The sequence below is a fragment of the Micrasema longulum genome, unplaced genomic scaffold (genome assembly GCF_059751315.1).
Source record: "Micrasema longulum isolate JH-2025_06_02 unplaced genomic scaffold, ASM5975131v1 h1tg000191l, whole genome shotgun sequence".
NCBI classification, from domain to species: Eukaryota; Metazoa; Arthropoda; class Insecta; order Trichoptera; family Brachycentridae; genus Micrasema; species Micrasema longulum.
In genome coordinates this window covers 1,018,251-1,041,625 of record NW_028277396.1, presented here as the reverse complement: position 1 = coordinate 1,041,625, position 23,375 = coordinate 1,018,251, and the positions used below count along the sequence as shown (strand labels likewise).

The 23,375-nt window shown below is 31.0% G+C and overlaps 1 protein-coding gene across 2 annotated transcripts in view; it reads left to right on the top strand.

Moving 5' to 3' along the window:
- Nucleotides 1-23,375, top strand: part of Cow (Proteoglycan Cow) — a 35,415-nt gene that overhangs the window by 7,014 nt on the left and 5,026 nt on the right. The window contains exons 2-11 of one of the 2 annotated variants that reach the window (XM_088243142.1): nucleotides 14,215-14,278; nucleotides 14,454-14,556; nucleotides 14,647-14,775; nucleotides 17,574-17,719; nucleotides 18,189-18,355; nucleotides 18,472-18,550; nucleotides 18,970-19,134; nucleotides 19,234-19,332; nucleotides 20,030-20,188; nucleotides 21,639-21,779. In XM_088243142.1, coding sequence (XP_088099268.1) covers nucleotides 14,215-14,278; nucleotides 14,454-14,556; nucleotides 14,647-14,775; nucleotides 17,574-17,719; nucleotides 18,189-18,355; nucleotides 18,472-18,550; nucleotides 18,970-19,134; nucleotides 19,234-19,332; nucleotides 20,030-20,188; nucleotides 21,639-21,779 — 1,252 coding nt within the window. Of the gene's footprint in view, nucleotides 1-14,214; nucleotides 14,279-14,453; nucleotides 14,557-14,646; nucleotides 14,776-17,573; nucleotides 17,720-18,188; nucleotides 18,356-18,471; nucleotides 18,551-18,969; nucleotides 19,135-19,233; nucleotides 19,345-20,029; nucleotides 20,189-21,638; nucleotides 21,780-23,375 lie in introns of both variants that reach the window. The other variant, XM_088243140.1, reaches the window with a different exon arrangement.

The following is a 23,375-nucleotide window of genomic DNA, read 5'->3' as shown; positions in this document are numbered from 1 at the left end:
TTTCGTTTTGACCGAGTATAGACTAGAGTTCCAGACAACACGCATCATGTTAAAAGTTACTCCAGCAATTCCTAGGCGGGTTGCGAGCTCTTTATGCATGCTTCCATCCTCAGTTATGTGTACTCCCAAGTATTTAAAGCTGTCAACTTTCTCAATCCTCCGTCCATTATTATAGAGAGGCTGATCAGGGTCAGGACAGGATTTGTTGCACATAATCTGAGTCTTTTTTGTATTAATATTAAGACTCAGACGAGTTGAGTTTTCCTGCAGTGTGATTTTCAGGAAATTGTTGACACACTGCAGACTTTATATTTAGAGAGGACTTATATCGTCTACTATTTTCCTATGAAAAATCGGTTTATGGAACTGAAATCGACATTTCGCGATTAGATTTAGGAGTCGGCACATTCTTAAATTAGGCGACCGTATGGCGGCGCCCGTTCTTAGAAAAATTACATTGTTAATGTTCCCATTGTCCGAGCAAGTTATGTAAAAATATTATGATTTCCGGTAGCATTGAATTTCCCCAATGTCAATAATTGACAGATTTATCGTTTTTGTTTATTTATGATTCTTGGTTAGCATAGCAGATCACCGATAGATTGGAAATACGTAGAAAAATAGAGGAAAAAACACATACCTACAATAACTACATACGTAAAATATGTTAGTTTAGTAACTGTGGGAGGTAGGTAATTTCACAGTTAAATTAAGTCAATTTCTTAAATTGGGTCTAAAATTCTAACCATCCATGCGCTCTGTAGCTGCAGGACTTGTTGTAATCTAGCTCTTATATGGAAAAGGTTAAAAAAATTCTCAAAAGCCAACTTTTAATCATGCAACTGGTAGCTAGATTTCATAACGTCCGCACCCATGCTCTCTGTAGCTGGAAGCCATGTTTTAATCTAGCCCTCACCTGTTATTAAATTATAATTTCACAACGAGGAAGTTCAGTGCTACGGAAAATTGGGTTTAAAAATGTATGAAAAAAATAATTTAATAAAAACACACTACTTTGAACGACGTCGCTAGTTTTTCTGCCAGCTGAACTCACCGAAGAGAACTTGCAACGTCACACGTGGAGTAATTTCAAAATTACATAACTTTAAAAATCTTAGCGCTGATAATACGATGCATAAAAATATTTTTTTGGGTTGGTTTGATGGTCTTTTAATAAATATCAAAAACTAAATTACTGAACTTCCTCATGGAAACGAAAAACTAGATTTCCAACCGTCCATTCGCTATGCTAAGACGTGTTGGGATACTTATTGAACAGAACACTGGAGGCTGGAGGTGAATTTCACAAAAATGGCGCTATGTCACACGTCCTATTAATTCAATAGGACTTGTGTTTTCATTTTTCCGTAGGCGATATTATGCCTTTGCTATCGAGTTTTTTCTGTGAAAGACTCGATGGTCGGTACTTTCAGTATGCCTCTATTATGCATATACCTTCATAACTTTGATAGTACTGTAGGTACATATTTTTAATGGGTTAAGTAATCCATCCAATTAATTCTTAAAATAGATGTCAAAACAATTTTTATTAACAAGCACGCGACAGTATACGTACGTCCTCATCCATTTAATTAACATCTGCAGTTTGAGAAACTCTTGGCAACTTGGCACAACGCCATTACTCAGTAATAGGACATGAACAGTGACTCGAAAACATCGTTGTGGCCTGCCTTTATTTTCTGAAAAATATCCGCGCTTAGATGTATTAAATAATGCGTAATTATTGTGTTTTCCCAATTTCACAATTGAGGGTATAATTGATTTAAGCTGTAAACTACTCGATAAACTTGAACGATTTCGGAACGCGTGCATTCGGTATATTTTTGGTTTTAGAAAATATGAATACAAATCTGACTATCGTAGGCAACTGAAATGGCTCAAAATTAGACAGCGGAGAGACTATCACTCCCTCTCTTATTCTGTCTTAGTGGTGGGGGTCAGTGCTATGCAAGCTCCTGACCTCACTGCGACCTGTGAAGATCTATTGTGACAGGCCCCCGTGAATAGTTCTCGCCCTCCGAGGCCAGGATTATAAAGAGCCTGGCTACTGTGTGGAAGGCGAGAGTTTATATTTTGCTAAATCTCCCCCTCCAAGATTAGGTAGGGGCGAGTTCTTTAACATCCTCAGGTTTAACCAGTGGTCCCCCGAGGATGAGGCTCCTTTTATGGTGTAAAGCAGCACTCCATCTCACTTCTGTTCACTGTTCTTCATTGTTCCAACATTCTTATAAACCTCCGTGAAAAATATCAACTCTTATCAGTTTCTGGTTTACCTCTTCGTTCTAATTCTCAAAGTACCCTTTAAATTTCCATCCACAATTGAACGTGGTTATGCAGAAAACTGCCAGCCATAGAAAAGTGAAACTGAGATAATAGCACTTGAATGAAAAGAGTGAATAATTAAATCTACACAACAGTATGACATGTTTTTGACTTAATAAATTATAAACAATGAATGAATTAGTTATTTTTCATTTTGTAAATAAAAATATAATTACGTATTTGACCAGTTTTAATGATTTTTTAAGTATCGTAAGATTTTGTTGGTGTTGTGGTGTTTTCTGCAAATTGAGAATAGCTGTTTTGTGATTGACGCTATTTTCAAAAGGTGATTATTACTGTTTTTTTTATGAAAACGGTCTGGCTGTTTTTATGAGAACATAGAATTGACCTTGCTGCACCCGATAACACCAATATTTTATTATTTCAAAATAGTGGACTGGCTGCTTTCTGCAAAACTACGTTCAATTATTCCTCTTTCTTCTCTAACTCATAAAGTGTCAAAGCGGCTCGACTGTCGAATCGTCTCCTATCCAATAAAAGAGATGTCTCTTATTATCATTCCCTTTCCGCACCTAATGGTGCATAGGGCACTGCATTGTTACATCAATTCCAGTGTATCTTGATCATTTTTGTTACATGAAGGTAAGATGATTAGTCTTACCCTCCACGTACCAGTCCAGGGACTATGAAATATTCTAATGTAAAAACAGCTTTTTAAAATAAATATTTCATGTCAACCATGTCGGGAATCGAACCCGATACCTTTTGCATAGTAGGCAATCGCGCTGACCACTGTACTCTACTGTACTGAAGCCGAAAGATGTCTCTGCAGTATATTTATTAAAATCACGTCTAAAGAAATATCTCCTTTCTCTTCCTTAATCTATCCTCCTTTTTTATTTTCTTTTTATTTCCTTTTCCCATTGGTAATTTATAAACAAATATTGTTATTTCTATTTTTGTGTAACCTACCGTTTTAAAAAAACAAATTTTTTTGTTCAAAATGCTTTGAAACTTAAATTATAAAAAAAACACTTGTATTTTAGTGGTTTTTTGAAAGAAATTCCATTTAAATTATCTACAAAAGTTTAAAAAAATTAAATATTACTTGCAAACAATTGTTTCTTAATTATTGCATTACTAGTTACGTATAAAATATTAACTAGTTGTAATAAAAAAAAAATATATAAAAAAAAATCAAGCTATTATTTTACCAGTTTTTTGTGATTTGCTCAAAACAAAGACATGTGAACTTTGCCGGATTTGCAAATGATAGTACACTCAAAACAAAGAAATATGATATTTTCCGGATTTGCAAATAATAGTACACTCAATTAATTACATTTAAATCAGGTGACGGAAATTCTCTATACATCGCGTATTAAAAAAACTCAGAGGCCTTATTGCGTGAACTAGATCATATTATATTTCTAATAAACAAACAAACCATCACGCCCGTTGCTCTGTGGGGGTAGGCAGATAGGATAGAACCCCACTTAAGTCTGTCTTTGCAAACAGACCTCGCTTCATCCGCATTCATACATCTTCTCATGCACTCACGATAACAATTCCGACTTTTGATCGTTTTCAAGTATTAACTTTGTTGAATTTGGTCATGCCCTGTCTTTCTCGGTCTTTTTCGGTGTCTGCATCCATTAACATTTGCATCGTAATTCTTTTTAGCAGTGCTTTTGCTGTTCATTCGCTCCACATGTCCAAACCAACACAGGACTCCTCGATTGATCTTGTCGATAATGCTTGTCTCAGCATTATATAATGCAGGGATCTCGACATTTGTGCATCTATTACGCATACTTTCACCACACATTCGCTTGAGAGATCACATTTTGACAGCTTTCAGCCTACTTTCATTCTTGTATTTCCAGTATGGAATTGGAAAAACAATGATGCACTAAAAGTCCACATCAAAAGTTATATGCACATAATCATCAAGCAGCAATAAGAATTGCATCTTCTTTAGGAGTCAAAATAGAGGAACATGCATATCGCTATAATACTATAATCCTAAATAATACTTTTTATTGGTGTACACATTTAATTTTATTTAGTTCTTTGTTTCCCATTTTAAAGTAACATACACAATCATTTGTGTGCCAGTATTTATCTTTTTATAATTTTTCATTCAGACGTCATCAATAAAACATAGTAATTTTTCTGTTCTTAAATGAGTTTTTTGACAAAAACTCTAGGGAAACATTACATGCAATTATGAATAGGTTAGGTACCTAATATTTTGAAATTTATAGCAACAGTAAGGCGGCGTCGTAGCTAGGGTCATGGGCGGCATGAGCGGCCCGGACAAGATGTGAATTTTGCGCACCCAAGACTTATTTTCTAGGAAGAGAAAGAGAAAAGATGGCTGTGGGTCTGCAAAGTGCCTACCCTTCCTGAGGCAGACGTCCAACTGGCTAACCCCTAACTACGACGCTGCAGAGATGAAAAATGTTTTTAAGGAAGGGACATATGAAGTCTAGGCATTTACAGGGCTTATGACTTGTCATTGGCTGGTCTGAGTGTCCACTTTACACACTGTGTAATATTCAACAATCTGCTTAAGTTTTACATCCACATATTCTTAACTCTTCCATCTGTTGGCTTTTGTGAAGTAAAAGAGCTGAAACTTTTATTGAAGTGGGCGAAATTTATCTGGCTGAATTATTTCAGATATAAGAGTTGAGGAACTGTGAATGTTCACCTAGCGTAAAGTTGCCACTTAAATCAGCTAACGACATGTTATAATCTTCGTATGCTATGCCTAGACTTCACATTCCCCCCTTTAAAAATGTTTTTTATTTATTTATTTTATTTATTAAAAGAAAACAACAGCCATTACAACCAAAAAATAAATATTTACAAATAAACCAAAATTATAGGTCAATTATAGTTTTTTATACATTACTAAATACAATGTCAAAAAAAGAAGAAGAAAAGCGTACATTGAAATAGCCACTCCGCATCATTCCACGCGTAAAAAATAAATAAAATATTACAGTAATAATGAAATAATAAATAAAATAAAATATATATTTTTTGTTTATTCGGACTTAAAATCATTTCGCCGGCGGATCCATACGGAGCTATCAATCCTCCCTTCTTTCTTCTTTCAAACAAGATAAAATAATTACAATATTAAAGTGTACAAGAAAATAAAATATAAGGTGGTACAGTTAGATAAAAAAAAAAAAAAATTATTGGGGTTCTAGCATTTTCTTTAAATTTGTGTAAAATGAGGAAATATATATCTATTTCAGCAAAAAACGTGTTATAGTTATTTACAATTCTGGGAAAAGATGAATTCTTATTATTATTCGTGCTTGAAATACCAATATGAAATAATTGTTGCTGCCGAATTGTACGTTGCGGGATACGATTTTAATTTTCTCAAGCAGTTGAGGGTAATCTAAGTTGTTATTGCATATTTTGTAAAGGAAAACGGTATCATTGATGATTCTTCTTGATTGTAAGGTATCAATTTTGTGATGTACTGCAGCTTCTTCATAGTTATTGAAATGTCGATAGTTTAGGTTATTCAACTTTTTTTAAAAATTTATTCAATTCTTTTAATTCTTTAAATATATTTGGAATATTGAGGAGACCAGACAGTGGAATAATATTCAAGGATACTGCGTAAATGTTTGTCTCTCTGTTGCAATAAATTTAAACCTTAATAACTCCCCGGGGAGTAAAATCCAGCCTTTGCGTTAAACATTTGGATATACATATTTAAAAATTTTGGATTAAACTAATCCGCTGTTAAAATAAACGAAACAATTATTGCTTGTAATACGATGTATGTTTTTCTTAAAAATCAAATAAATAAATTTACGAAAGTAGCATTAGAAAGCAAAGCATGTTTTAATATCAGTAATGGTTTTTCTGAAAGCTTGCTTACATAAGGAAATATATAGGAAGTCTCGCTTATTTTATTGCGTTTGGAGGTAGGTAAATTACGGAATATGGGTTACTACTTGGCTACATAACAGTACTTCGTATGAATGTAAACAGTTTTACCAAATATATCAAACAAACATCGTAGCTATACGTCGGTTTATACTCGTTCGTAAATAAATTACCTAATGGGAAGTGGATCATTGGATCACGTACTAGACTAAAAATTATTGAAGAACAGGGTAGATATAATATTACATTTATGTACCAGTATTTTATGATGTATAACGCACATACATATCAATTATGTAAGTGAGGCGAAAGGGAAGGTTGCCTAATCGAAGAAGTATTCAAACATTTCGATTAAGGTAGCTTAACTCTTTTTTAATATACATAATGTATTATTTTAAAGAAATGTGGAGCCTTCATCTTCCCACTAAGAAACATCTGATATTTTTAATTAATGAGGTTTTTTACATATCGCACCTTTAGAACGAAAACGACTTAACTAAAAAAAACCTTAAAATGAGTTAAGATCATAAAACGACTTTAATGAACACTATCCATCTTTTTGTATTAAAAAATGCAACATTCGGGTGGTAATAGGACACAACCGTTACACTGTTACTCAGAGAATTTTGGTTCCGTGTCAATACGGAAGCGACGCTATTAGTGTTGTGTTCATATTGCTGTGTGAAGGACGCAACGCAGACAAACATATAGTGACCGAAAGCCGGTTGAGTCGATTTTATTCCGGTACAAATGGCAACTTTACTTTATTTTTGAAAAAAAAAATAAAACGACTAATTTAGCTTTGTGATTATTTCTTTCCGACTTGCCGATAATCTTAGTGACTTATTTAAGTTTATGTCATTTCGCGAATAAATAAAAACATTTGTTTGGTGACCTGATCTGACCTAATTAAAATAGTTCCACTGATGTAAAAGATGTCGATCTCCAAAGTAATAACGTTTAGCTGACTGACTGCTCTTGCAATCGGCATAACCAGAGGCAGGTTGGCTCTCGAAGTCGGGAGGTAAAATAGTATGTGCTGACGCTGTCGGAGATAACCATCGGGAACATCAAAATGTATGTTCTCTAAAATAACTGAGTTCTCGATAAAACCTCTCATCAGTCTGAAAAAATGGTTCAGTGTGAATCCATCTCTTCTAAATTGCAAACTGTTGGTCCCAAGCATGCCCAAGATAAATGCAGTGGAGTGGGATAGAGCCACGGATAACTACCATACTCCCTCATGTAGAGATACCTCAGATTTTTTTTCTGAACCCTCTCCAACATGAGGGAATATCTCGCTTCGTGCGGATTCCATAACACCTTGGCACTTCCAAACCTAGTCCAAACCAACGAGTTTTTTGGCTGGCTGGATGATAATGCTTTTAGCTATAAATCTGTCAAAGTACTTTTATTCTGTGCTTGAAGATTTAAACAAATAAATAAACTTTTAATTACTTATAGTAAAAATAAAATTAAAGGCACTTTATTTTTAACCACATAATATTTATTTAAGTACCTACCGAGCGGTTTTTGAGTTATACGGGCTCCTTTACGGGGTATATTATTTGAGAATTGTATATAAATCCCATTTGATAATTTTAACAGCGTATACTCGTACATACGTCTAATACATATGGAGGTAATAAATCAAGTATTTACGTAAAATATTGTTTTGTTTTTGTGGAGGTATAAGGTGAAGAGTGAGGGGGGTCGAAATTTATTAACCCGTGCCAGAGAAATTTCCGTGTCAGGACGGAATGAAGAAAACGGTTATGTTTGTGAAATATAACAAGTATCCTGGAGACTATTGTTCAATAATTCGATGACTACTACTTAGTACTACTTCTTTCTGCCTGGACACGGGAATCTTTTTGGTACAGGTCAAGCCAATCAATCCGTTATTTAAATAAAAAAATAATGCTTTAAAAATGAGTCCACTCTGAGTTTACCATATCATTTGGACTCGTACGATGCATGTGAAATAAGCCATATTATTTTACAGATTCATTCCACGCAGAAATTTGAAAATTAGAAAATAAAACTACGCGTACGAATACGTACATCAAGAGGAAACGCGGTCTCATTTTTCTTCATACAAACGTATTCTCGAATTTGCTCTCTGGATTATGGCACTTGAGCAATGATTTTTTAAACACTATAGATTGGCGTGACTTTTTACATACTATTTTATTATTTACACCATTGGAGTGTCCCTATCGTTTTGTTATTTTGATCAATTATTTACTATGAGAACTGCAATAGAACCATCCAAAAACCCCTAAAAGCGCCCAATTTCATCTGCTGTCTTCGGAAGTACGGTAAACCAATATTTAACAACTGAAAAACGCAAAAATACCAGCATAGAATATTGCGTTTTGATATTCTTTCTAAAAAAAAACTACAAAATCGGAACAAGTTTTTCGGGGCGGAAAACGGGATAGCGAAACGTCGATTTTTGCTAGGCATAATCAGTCCGAAATGCAGTTGTCTTTTTCGCACAGCGTCGGAGAGGCATTTGCTAGATAGTGACAGAAAAACAATGTTAAAATCTTAGAGTAACCTAATAGAGTCGGCCATACGGAGAAAAACCATTATATGTTTATTTATCACGAAGTTAGCCACAGATTACAGCAATACAACGGGCCGTAGGTACTTGAGCTGAGAATTCCGAGCGCTAACTGAAACCGTCCATTACACGTTTGTTGTGAAACTAAAAACTAAACCAAAACAAAAATTGATAATGCTTTTGTTCCATGCAATAGAGCTTCTCTAAAGAAGTTTTACTATGAGGTTCAAATACATATTTACTAAAGTTGCCTTGCACCGCATACTTCCTTTAACGTAAATATTACATATCAATGGTGGAAGAGATAGAAAAAAGGTGCGAGGAAAAGGTGAGTGATAAGTATTTTCAGCTATTTAACAAAGTAAACATAATAATAACAACAATTAAAACGTAATAAATCCAATTAACCTAATTATCATCAACAATAAAAAACTAAAATAATCATAAAAAAACATAGTCAATTTATATAGACCACATTTTTCCTATTTGGCTTGATCCACTCATCGATCCGTGTGCAACCCACCTCCACTATCCATTTCTTAATAGCAATTTTCTATTGTGAGAACTTACTAATTGTCCTTATGGATAATATAAGTAGATTGTACACGTTAACCGAGTAGTAGGGCAATCCTCTTTAACCGAAGGTTGTATTTATTTTTTTATTTTTTTTGCAGCATCAGGGTGGAGTATCTAGTAACTCTTGTATTTGTAACGGAAGGTAGAGAATAATGTTTACGTGCGCATAGTAACAAAGCTTTTACATAAAGTCGTTTTGGGAGCTAGTACTGTTAGATCGTGTTACAAAAATATTAAAGTTGCATTTAAATATAACGTGAGGTATACGATGAATTCTCTCAAGAGACTCCGAGTAAGTAATTTATCAACCAATAAATTAATTACAGACCTTCTGATGAAAGATAGCGTTATTTCGTGAATGTTTTCAATGTTTATTTATTTTATGATGTGAGTCAATTTTTATCAAAAAATCGATCTTAATCTATTAAAAAACACGTTTTTAGGTCGTGTCGAATTTCTCAACCAAAAAATCATAACTCGTTAGTGGTGCGTTTCGTAACAAAAGATCTTCACAGGTCACAGTGACGTCAGGAGCTTATAATTTAGCACTGACCCCCATTTCAATGAGGGGTGTGTTTCGGTTTTCAGCCTGTTTTAGGTTATTTCTGCTCACTACCACTGGTACATCAGTACATCCGGGATTTCCTCTAGCCCGCCTTACTATAAAAAAAGTTTCAAGTACGACATTATAGATATCCAAAATGTATTAAATATGTGGGTAATCTACCATAAAAGGCCTACCTTGATAATATAACTGATTAAGGATTAAATGAATACAAAAAGCTCAAATACCTACTAAAATACCCGCTATATTATCAGATTGTTTAAGTATTTATTTTACATATTTATTAATTAATCGGCTTTTAATTAATAACCCTTAGGGCTTTTACATATAAAAAACAATGTTTTGAGTAATTGAATAAGTCTATATTGAACCCCTTTTTTCTTCTCAAAAATGATTTTCTTTCTGTTACAATAAATGTCGATCGTTTACAGTTACAATTTTTAAAAAAAAACACATTTCAATATAAAAGTACAACGCGGTTCTATTGCGTATAAAATAGTCAAATTATAGAGGCAGTAAAAAATATTTTGGTAAAGAAATCCAAATTTTGCTGAGGCATATTATCATAGAAGAAAATAAAAAACATTAAATAAATTTGAGTGACTTGTGAACAATGTCAATTAAATTTTGAAAACTGTAAAGTCTTCCTTAGAACAAATTATCCTTGCTCGGACTCTTAAATCATTTTGGTATACATTTTTTTCATTAAAAATAAAAACCTTTAGTACACCTATTTGAAAAAAAAACGGATTATATTTTAATTATTGATCTTTCATAAAACAACGTCACCTCTATTATGTAATTCATTAATGTAACTCTAGTATGTAAGGTATTTTTGTAAGGTGTGTTTTTGTAGTGATTTTCTTCCGACTAAAGTAAACAAAAAGAAAGCGGTTTTGTTTGTAAGACGAATACCCTTCCATCGCATTCCTAATCCGGAGACAAACATTAATAATTTCACTAGTACCGTGAGAGTTGAAATGTGTACCTAAGTTTCTTCTGCGCTTTGCTTTGTTCCAACAACCTTATACTTCATGCTTATGTTTATAGGTAGGTGTACTTTGTCCCTAACAACTAGGTAAGGTTATGTTCGTGACCCTTTTCTGAAAACATAATCTCGAACTAACTCTGAAATATTTCATTGCTTTTAATGAATAAACTAATGGTAAATCTAATACTTTGTACTCTATTTTATGGGTGAAAAAGAATGATAAAGTAGAATAAGGTTTTAAACATTATATCATGTAAGTTATACACGTACACAGACAAAAATAATAGACCAGTGTTAGAAAATATAACTTTTGTCAGGTTACTCTCAAATTTGAAAGTTTTCCTTTGTAAATTCCCAAATCAAGAAAAATTACGCAACATTTCTATGTATTTTTTTACAATTATTGTGAGACAGTAGGAAATTATAACATATATTTTGAAATAGGCCCGCAAATGAAACTATGCGATGACTCTATTTCAAATATACATTTATTCGAAATTTTGACTAAAGGGACGGGTGAACCAAGAAATAAAATAAATAATTTATTGAGCGTCTCTAATAAACGTTCTTAAAATTAAGGTAAGCATCGCACATCGGGGTTCCACGCGGATTCGAGTAATTATAGTTTAAGTTTTTCTTATTTAGGTATGACTTTTTGTGCCGTTGTATCATATACATACACTTTTTCTCAATGTATTTTATTTGTAAACCTCTGAAATAATTTTTAGGTTGCTATAATTCTATTCGCTCACGCGCTTTATACTACGGCTGCAAAATGTTTGCTAATAATATTAGCTTTGTATGTCCATTAAATTTACAATAACATAATTTCTAACTGAACTTTCAACTATAAATAAGGTTTAGATTTCCATATGCCTATGCGCTCTGTAGCTGCAGGCCGTGTTGGGATATTTATTGAGGTGATTTTCAGGGAAATGGCGCTATAAAAATTATCCAGAATAAATAAAGAGAATGTATGATTTGGCGATAACGTGTTAATGTTGTATTATTTGTTCCTCACTGTGAAAATGTGATATTCCTTTAGTCTGGGTTTTTTATTCTAGAATATGTGACTATTTAGGCAGTTGTTGATGCCGTGTAAACAATAAATAAAAACAACACGTTTATGGATATAACAGTTTTACAAATATAAAAAAATATGGATGCATAATACATAATTATATTAAAAACAAGTTTGACAAAAACAAAAAAGGATTCTCACAAACATGATTCTTTTTGCACTTTTAACTCGGAAATTATAGGTTTAAAGATACACATTTGACCATGAATGGAAATTCGAGTGTGGAGGTATATTTTGCCAGTCGGGTTGAGTTGTTTTTTCAACAATCTTTTGATTCTTCTTCTTCTGCTGGTGGATCTGGTTCCACTGGCAGGGGTGTTGGTTCTGATGGTAAATCTTCGATAAATTTTGAGTTGTAGATTGGTAAATATTGAAGAACAGTCTTCCACTCGGTAAAATACAGTAACGCACAGAAACCAGTTGTTGCAAAACCAAGAAATGACCCAGTCCACGCTCTTACTAAAGTGAAATGCTTTTTCTTAATCATTTCTTAAATAACTGTGAATAGTTAAAAGCAATAATTTGAATATGCGGAATTTTGAAAAATTTTGCCCATAAATTTCATTATACCTCAGTTCATAGAATTATAAATAGTCAATTCTATGACTCAGTGCTAATAAACGAATAAACTGAATACTGACGATTGTTTTGAAATATTACACGTAGGTGCCTACAAAGCGCTCTAGTTCTTAAATTTAATCTTATTATTTTGAAAACTCGGTTGTGCCAAGGTAGGTACTAAAGTAGAGGGTAAGAAGGTATTACATATTTATGAATAAAATCTAAAAATGGACAAAATATGTGTCTTTACTTAATGAATTTGTTTGACCCGTGAATAAATCAATAAGTACTCTTAGTTAAAAATACGTTTACTAAAATAAATATAAAGCATCGTGTCTCTTGTTTTAAAAATTAGTGTAGCGTTGTTTTTTGAAAAGTTTGTAAAAAAATCGAATGAATAATAAATTTACATAGAATAAATTAATATTTAATATTTGTCATTTCATTTATAGAATTCTTTTGATTCGAATAAAGCAATTGAAAAAAACTATGATGTACCTATACGTCAGTGAAAAAAAAACGCACAAAGTACCATTGTTGTGTAAAAAAAACAAATAATATCCTTACGAAAGTATATTCAACCGAAACTGAAATTGAAACAGATAATTGAAAAGATTTAATCGAAAGAAAAAAAATGTTTCTCGGGATCTCTAATGTATGATCTCTAATGTATTTTGACATAGTTTTTTTTGTAATAAATTAGTGAAGTTTCCTTTTATTAGGTACATATATCTTTATTGTACAAACAACTGTTTTTGCGTCGGAAAAGGAAATTTTTGTGGGGGTAACGAAGGAAAAATCCATTCAGCTGATGTAAATGAGCTTAAGTTAGGTCTCGTGAATACACAATTTAGTTAAGAAATAGTAAGGAAGGTACAGATTAGCATGAGTAAGTTACCAGTGACCTTTCTCTTTTGATATTCACACACGCAATGTTTGCATCCATTACTCAAGTTGCGTGACTAAGACTAAGAAATATATAAATACTGAAATGCATATGATAAAGGTAAACATAGACATACGCCATAAAAATGCCTTTAATTTTAAAGTATAGGGTATGTGTTGGTAATGTAATATTTGCATTGTGGTAGTGAAGAGTTTTAGGACACGGTATATATTTGTAAATAAATAAATTAAGATTTTGTTTCAAAATTTAAAAGTAAATTCGTTAAAACTTTTATTGATTGTATTTTTTAGCATTACTGTTTTTTTACAAATTATTTTAAGTAATTATGTAATTACCAAGATTTTTATAGAAATATTTAGGTAATTGTATTTTTCTATGAGTTGTTAACTGATGTCGATTAGTAACGTTTAAAAAATAAAACACCGACCATTAAATTATTAGCCTCACTTAAAATAGCTGGTCGTAATTTTTACTCCTTTCAAATACCATAAAAAATAGGTCGGGATTTTTTTCCGGCTTATAGCAATTTTCTTATACTGACAACATTTTATTTCGGATATTCAAATTTTAAAATATCGTACTGTCAAATTCTTTTTACTTTTATCATATTACCAGAGATAATGTAGAACTATTACTAGTTCTGTAAATGCCTAGGCTTCCGTATTCCCTGTCTATAATGTCTTAGAGTTCAAGTGAAGATGATATATTCTTCGACTAACAATATCACTTTTATTTACAGGATGAAGGAAGAATCGTCTCTAGTAAATCCAATGAAAACAAACGATGGGTGTACTATCCTGACAGTGAGTACATATGTTTGTTTTTTTATTATTTCAAATAATATAATATTTATGGACTGAATGAATCTGTAAACAAATGAAATAAATAAATAAATATAATTTGTATATAGAGCTTAGAATGTTTTTTTTTTTAAGTTACAAGTTTTACTATCTATATTTATACTTTTTTTGTTTTTAGGTGATCTTTGTCAGCCTTTGAAGTGTCAGAAGAAAGAAATATGTTTACTGAAAGATTCGTATACTGCGGTGTGCGTATCTAAAAAAGAACTTCACAAAAATGGGTATGTTTGAAAATTATTTTCCTTTTCCTGGATTTATCTTAATATCATTGTTCTAGAACTAAATCTTACTGGACATAATTGTTATTATAGTGATCTGGTTGTCCCTGGAGGTCCAACTAACTTGGGAGTAATTCCTAACGAAAAAGAATCATCCGACAAAGATGATGATGTGTTTTATGATTCTGAAGATGAATCGGAAGATCAGTCAGACACTTTTGCGTGAGTAATGATCATGTTATCACCATAAATAATGTATTTGAATCCACAGTGATATCGTCTGTAGAAATATGAAATGCTGTAAGGGACAACGTGTAAATCGTTTAATAAAGCAAAAAAAAAATATAAAAATAATTATAATATTGTTTTTATATTTTTGAAACACCCTAAGCGAGCATTTCCTTTTTTATAAAATATTAAATTAGTAGGTTTACATATTTGTAAACTAAGAAGTAATATAGGTAGGTCCCATACAAAATAAATAAAACACAAAATAAATAAAACAAAAGGAAAAAAAATATATAAATATTTTTATTGAGCAATGTAATTACATAATTGATATTTTTTTTTTCTATACAATCTACTTTTATAATTTTTTAATGTTATAGCTGTTACTTTCCAAAAAAGAGATTAGGTCTTGTGCTTATAAATACATAAATAAAACTAAAAAAACAATAATGGGACTAAAATACAAAATGGCTAAATAATAACCCATTAAATAATAATAATTATTGTTAATAATGTAATTGATAGCCCAGAAATTGTTATAGGCATTTCATATCGAGTCCCTGTCCGTAGAACTCGTCAATCTGTACTCTTCGACATTCCTAACTCAATGACTAATTATTTTAAAAAATAGCACTCTACGAAGAATACAGATTACCTATAATGACAGTTTTAGTGACATTGACATACTACATTGTAAATACCATATTTTTATCAGATCTGTTAAAGACATTTTAAATTTATCTCCTGCTTGACTTTTAACTTTTAATTTGATTTTTAATTTTATCTTTCAATTTTAACTTTTTAATTTTAATTCTTAATTTTAACTTTTGATTTAAACTTTTAACTTAATTTTAATTTTAACTTTTCATTTTAACTTTAACTTTTACTCTTGATTTTAATTTTAACTTTTGATTTCAACTCTTAATTTACATTTACTTACATCTACTACCTGCATCTAATAATTTATTGTTGGTTGTGATTTTTTACAAATAAATTTAAATGTTCATGGAAGCAGAGAGAGAGGGAGGAAAGTAGAGTAGCTATACAATGTCTTCTACTTTTTATGTACTTTTTATGTAATATTTTTAGTTTAACTTTTTTAAAATTCAATTATTTTTCCCATCTCCTCTTGCATTCATAATAAATTAGTGTGAAATCTGTAATTGGTCTTACTTTTTTTAATTTATTCTTTTGTACCTTGTTTTATATAAAGACTGTATGATTTCATTAATAAATAAATAAATAGGGTATTTTCACAAGTAGAGAATAATGTTAAATATATCGTTTACATTTAGAGGGTATTTTTACGATGCTAATGATATAACTATCAATGTATTCAAAACGAGTTTTCATTAATAATTTTCGGGTTTCAAAATGAGCCGATATGAAACTCAGCATCTCGGCATCACGTCATTTTGACGACATTGTTACGACCGCCTACTAATCTTTTAATAAACATTGCGTACTAGTTTGGCGCCAAAATGCCATACGTGCAGTTTGTCCCACAGGGCGCATAACGTCTAGTTTTAGGGGTTATTCAAAATATGCATATTTTAAATCTTTGTAGAAAATTTATCCAACATCGCACAAAAAAAATATAAATACCGTTACCATCGTAATTTTTTGCCTATTTAAAAAAAAAGTGAAAATACCCTATTATTCTCTTTGAATTTTGTTATTGAACAGCAAAAGATATCAATAGAGATAAATTCATCGCCAAGTTTACGTTGTCTCTAAATAGGCGAGTAAACATTTAAATCTAGATTTATTAACATAAAATATTGCTGCCTGTGTTAGTGCGTACGAGTTTAAAAAAATATTTAAAGTTGTGAGATTCCTTAAACCAAGGACGTCCAACAAGCCATTAAAATTTTTATATGTAATCATCAAATCACCGGTTGTCCTTCAACTAAAAAATGTTTTTAAATTTAGTTTGCACATTAATGAATTATACTTAATTTGTTCAAGGGAAATCGATTAAAATTTATGTTGAGCTTTTTCTAGATTATAATACAAAGTGGAGAACAAATTGTATTCTAGATTACTTCTTACTAATGCAACAAACAACATTTTGAATAAACTAAATGAATTGAATATAAATTCACTATAGCACTCTATTATTTTTTTGCACCACATGCCAGGAGACCCAACTTCACTGGTAAATTACAGCACAGAACACCCAGGATGGAGAAAAATCATATTAATTATTTTTTTGTTCTCACCGGGAATCGAACCCAGAACCTTGCGTGCGTGAGTCAAGTGTCTTGACCATAACACCACGGAGGCCTTTTGCTGATGGTATAATGAGGAAGTTTAGTGCTATTGGATATTGAATATAAAAAATATCATTCTGACCATTTAATTGTACCATGAAGTTTCTCAAAAACCTGGAAAAATGAATTAAAATGAACTACTCTGAACTATATGTTACAAGTTTTAGTGAATCAACCAACAATAGAGTGTTCTGATAGGTTTCCGGGTAGCTAAATCTCCAATCAGCAGAATTCACAGACTAGAACTTTTGACGTCACACTCGCAGTAATTTAAAAATTACAAAACTTAAAAAAATCAAAGCGCTTATAATACGATAGATAAAAAAAGGGTTAGTTTGATAATCCATTCACTAGTAAAAAAACAAACGCAAACTACTAAAATTCTTCATTGTGGATATTTATGTTTATGTTTTATTTTTTATGTTTTTTTTTTTATTATTATCTGCATTTCGTAAACCAAATTAAAAAAAAAAAAAAAATGTGTTTATAAAGGAGTAATGTAATTTATCTCCATTGCAGATGCGAGTCTTGCCCAGTTGTGAAGCCGGTATTTTTGTGCGGTGCGGATAACCGGACTTACTCATCGCTCTGTCGATTAGACTACCATAATTGCATTCACCATACTGCTATTAAAGTTTCATGCAAAGGATTCTGTCCCTGCAAAGGTAATATCTTAATAGGCATTTACAAATCTTCGATTGATTCTATTGCACTCAAAATAAAATTGTCTATCCACTTTATCGGCTGCACTTAGTCACATTGTGATCTTGTGGTAGTAATGTGGACTTCGGATAAGAGATCTGAGGTTCACTCGTTGCTACCATAACTTAATTCCCATTTTCTAACACGGTTATTTATGACTAAACGCACGTAAGATTGAGTGATAATTTGGATGTATTACAATGGCAAATACAAAAAAAATGTATTCAAAAACTAAATACTGTTTTCAATATAAAACTTTATTTATCCCAATAAATAATTAATTTTACACTAAAGATTTCGGCGTGAGAAGTAATAAAAATGAACAAAATGATAATACAATCATTTGTCTGATACAGAATTATAAATATGAATAAAGTACCTACATATTTAAGTTTTATTGAGTACAAATTGATTTGATTTCCATTATTATAGATGTGGATAAAGCATACAAAAAGAAGAAGACGTATGGGGATCATCGAGCTAAGAAAACACCACCCGTGTCTCTCCATCGACCTCACGCTCAGTACAGTTTCACCCCGGAAGACTTTAAATATGACAACAAACATTATAAATATATCAAGTACACAAAATATAACAATGTAAGTTATATTATTGGTTGGTTATTCCATAAAAAAAACAAACGGATTTGACAATCTACATTTTTTTTTCCTTTGTTGATATTTTTAGAGTAACATTGTTTTTATTATTTTTGCAGATGCTCCAGGAAAAAGCACGTGAAAATTCTTTCAATGATGTCCTCGATACTAAACCTAACAGAGTGTCTTCTATTCATGGTAAAAATTTATAACGTTTTAAACATTATATAACACTACCATAAAAACAAAATATGCTCACAGGCGGCAGCGCAAATTATTATCTCTATGAGCATTACATACTATCGAATATCAAAATCAGTTTTCTTTCTAAGGTGTTTATCAGGAATCTTTTTTGAACATCAAAACATTTTTTTTTATTTATTAACAAAAGCAGAGAGAAAATAATATTTTTATCACACCCTTTTCAAAGACTTATCTACTCATAAATAATAAAAAATATAGCAATATCTAAGTAAGCGAAATAGATGTTCTCAAATAAAGCAATAACTGGATGTGATATTATTTCTTCATCACCAAATGTTTACGTGTTTTTTTAAATATATTTTTTTCGTATCAGGACGAGAAATGTATCATAATCTACTTAATTTTTTTTTCAGATAATAATATTTGGGATGAAGGTAACAATGCTGAAAATGGCGGAAAATCAAATGGCTGTAGTTCTTCAGCATTTGAGAGTATGGCAGATCGCTTGCTCGATTGGTTTGCAGTTCTCATGAATGATAACAATAAAAAGCCCAACTCACATTACCAATCAACAAAAGGTAAATATGTAAATTTAAATAAAATTTTACCCATAAAATTTTATTTTGTAGGTGTTTATTACATAAAATGTTCACACTCAAATTTAATTGATTTTGTAGGATTCCCATCAGAATGTAAAAATGAAGTTCGGTGGATGTTTGGACATTTGGATCGAGATAATGACGCAAGATTATCAATAAAGGATCTCTACTCATTAGGTATGAAAAGAGGTACAAAACATTGTTGACTTGTTGGCAATGTTAATGAGGAAATACAACATGTTCTATGACATTTTATTATTTATTTCTAACTTTTGTACAAAGTACTTGGGGGGGGGGGGGGGGGGGGGGGGGGGGGGGGGAGAGGGTGTTTATTGCTACATAGCAATTTATTCTAATGAAACATTCCAGTTGTAGTACATATTTTAAACATTAAAAAAAAAACATCCTTTTGTATTCATGTGACTTGATACCTGAAAAAAAAAAATCCTGTATTCCGAAAATTTAACCAATGCATACATAAATTTGCATGATTAATTCAAGCGTGCAATTTTAATGGGCATACCAAATCATTTTTTGGGTAGTTCATTTCAAGATAAAATTACTAAAACATAGGTAGGTATTCAAATAGTATCTACTCACTCCACATTGTATTAGTACATTGTGGAGTGAGTATCTAAGGTCTAGGTACTAGTTGTTAAGTTTTTGATTTATTAAAAGTTACCATGATTTTAAATGATTTTTTTTATGACTAAATATAGTTCAATTAAAATATAAGCAATTATTGTTTTTCTTTCATAGAATGCCATTTTTCTCATACAACTTTGATTGAGTGAAAATTTTTGGACTCGGCTAATCTCTCCACTGAATACATATTAGAAATATATTTCTATGTTGCATCTATTTTGTTTTGCAGAGCACGATGAGCAAGAAAGATGTATGAGGCCATTCTTGACAGCTTGTGACGTTAATAAAGATGCCTTCGTGACACGCAGTGAATGGTGTCGCTGCTTCCAAAAAGCTGATAGACCCTGTGTAGCTGTCACTAGAAGGACAGCTCGTAATCATTTCAGTGGTAATTTTGTCACATAAATATATTAATATTGAGCTATTTTTAATATGCGCATCATTTTTGTACATTCTCATTTTCATCTCTTTGAAAATAAGGAAGTTCACTGGTTTTTAAATTTTATTTGTTAATAGACCATTAAACTAAACCAAAATCGTTATCGCCAATGAGCTGAGTTGATATTTCAAAAAAGAACCCCGTGCGTATAAAAACACGCTAAACATGGCTTCCTGAAAACCAGAAATCTATCCCAACACATAATTGATTTGCTATTTTAAACAGCTGTTGACCAGAACCTATGTTTTAAAGTACTTAGTTCATTTTATTCAAAACATATTTTTATTGATTTTTTCAATAAACTTTGCTTTACAATAAAATGCTCCAAAGTTCTACTGCATGTAAGAAAACATTTTTTAGTGTGCAAAAGTATTAGTCAAATTTATTCCGTTTTACAAAAGTAACAAAATTATATAAATGTGATATTATCCAGTGTGGATTTTTAATTCTTAGAATCAATTAAAAGATTAAAATTATGTTATAATATTTTTATAACCTTTAAACGACGAAACAATTTGATTTAACATGAATATTTTTCAGTTTAATCAAAAAGTAAAATAAAGCTTTCATTGAAATTTCATAAAGTCGACCGCGATTCTAGTTGAGTGATTTCACAGTATTCAAATTTATATTATGTATTTACACCCAAGGCGCATTTACAAAATAAAAATAAGTACAAACATCAGTTATAATAATAAAATAACATAAATTATGCTAAAAACAGTGTTATATTATAAATAAAATAAAAACGAAAAATTAGCATGCTGTAATACAAATATTTGGAATTATTTAAATTTTTATTATTGTTATTGTTTTATTTATTCTTTTGAGATTTCAAAGAATTTTATTGCTCTTTGTATTTCAAATACTTATATTTTGTACCTTTTTTTTTTAAATTATTTTTTTTTAATTTAAAATTTTATATTCACACATTGTTTAATTAAAAAAAATAAAAATAAGATCTATACTTAAGCATGTTCTTTATATAAAACTGCTGTGTTATAGTATTTATGTAACATAATACTGTTTTTTTCTTCTTTTTCACAGTATATTGAAGTGTTTATGTTCTACTAAATATGTATTTTTGTAGGGTGAATTAATAAATGAATGAAAAAATAATGTTGCAAAAGAAAAATCAATGTAAGCATATTTTTACTTATGTACAAACTAGAAACAATGTTATAAAGTGACGTTAAAACAGTGTATTAATAGAGAAAATATACAAATAAAATAAAATACAATTTAATGTGATATGAATGTTAAATAAATCATTACAAAAATCTAAAAAAAAAAAAAACATCACAAATTTTAATACATTTAGTGTAATTTTTTTTATACAATAAGAGGTATCATTTATATGTGGTGTTTAAAAGTGTTTTTTTTTTATAAAACCCTTTAGGTGCATATGTTCCACAATGCGATTCTTTGGGCTACTACCGACCCTTACAGTGTCATGCGACTGTTGGCTTATGTTGGTGCACAGATAAACATGGAAATGAACGTGCAGGAACGCGCACAAAAGGAGAACCACGTTGCCCAGGTATTTTATATCTCTCTTTGTTTACAGCATACCACTACGCGCCTTTTTATCGTATTAAGTCTGCTCTCTTTCATCTCATGCTTTCATTTCTCTAGATACAATAATTAAATAATATAATTTTATTAAACATACAGAAAAACCTTGTTTTTTACTTTCCTCGATTTTACGTTTTCCCGCTTTTTACACCGAAATGTTCAGAACCAATTTTTCTTCATACATTCTCTGTTTTTTACATTTTCTATAACCCCGGTTAAAACCGCTTAAAAAAATTCGGAATTCATTTGATGCGTCAAAAATGTATGTCGTGAAAAATGAATGTATGTATGTATGTCGTAATAATGATGCCGCGGCCCGCGCGCCACCGCGTATGCAACGCGAATGAAGAATAAAAACAAGTAAACAACTAATAAAGGATAAATTATTTTCTTAACCTAAATTCAAAGCAGGTGCAGTGTAATGGACCTTTTTGTTTAAGTGTCTTTCTTTAGGGTTAGTCTTATACCCGTATGCAGAGACAAAACTTAAGGTGAGGAAAGTACATTCTAATCTTAAAGGCAGAGAATAACCCGAAGGTGAAGACAATAGAATGTACTTTCCTCACCTTAAGTTTTGTCTCTGCATACGGGTATTAGTTTTCATTTGAACAAAAACGTCATATTGACTTGTACAAATCATGATACACAGTTGACAAACGTTTAGAAACAATAATGTTTTAATATCATTAAATTCTGATGTTTAAAGCATATCAATATAAATATTTAAAGTTATAAAAAAGATGGTTCAAAAGGCCGCGATCTATATGACAGTTGTTTTTAGTGATGCCATAGAAAAAAAAGTGATACCGTATAAATAAAATTTCCCAACATTTAGGGGAAAAATTATTTTATGCAAATTCAAAATTCTGTTTTCGTTTTTTTTTATTTACACATAAAATAATTTTAACATGTTTTTTGATCAAATAAAAAAAAAACGATTACACAATATTGTTTGAAAAAATATAAAAATATTTTTTGTGAAATCATTAAAAAGGGTAAAAAAAAATATTGACAATTTCCACTTATCACCGTTTTTACTATTTTTCTGGAAGTATATGTACACTAGGGTGTCCCAGACTATAAGGGCAATTTTTTTTTTTACAGATTGAGACACGCATACCCTCTTATTTTGTTCCATTTGACCTTAATAACTGAAATAATAAATATTATTGAAATCGGATAGCGATAACCTGTGCCGACTTGATGTCAAACTTTGAATATAAAAGTTTGTATGGAAACCATAGAGGAATATTTTAACTTAATATTTACTTTGTAAATAAAACAATGGTACTTTGATTATTTTATCATATTTATTATGTTTTATACATATTAATTATTTAAAGGACATTATTAATTACATTTTCTTTTTAAGGTTTGTTTTTTACAGTCAGGATATACTTTTCTGTGTTCTTGTACGCAACGTAATAAATATTGTTTTTGTTCCTTGTCCACTGTGATTAAGCCATGAAAGTCTTGCATCAACTTAACAGCTCTTTCAGCCGTATTATTAACTGCTTTCAGTGACTGCACCTTCATTTTAGCGTTTTGAAACGAAGCATTA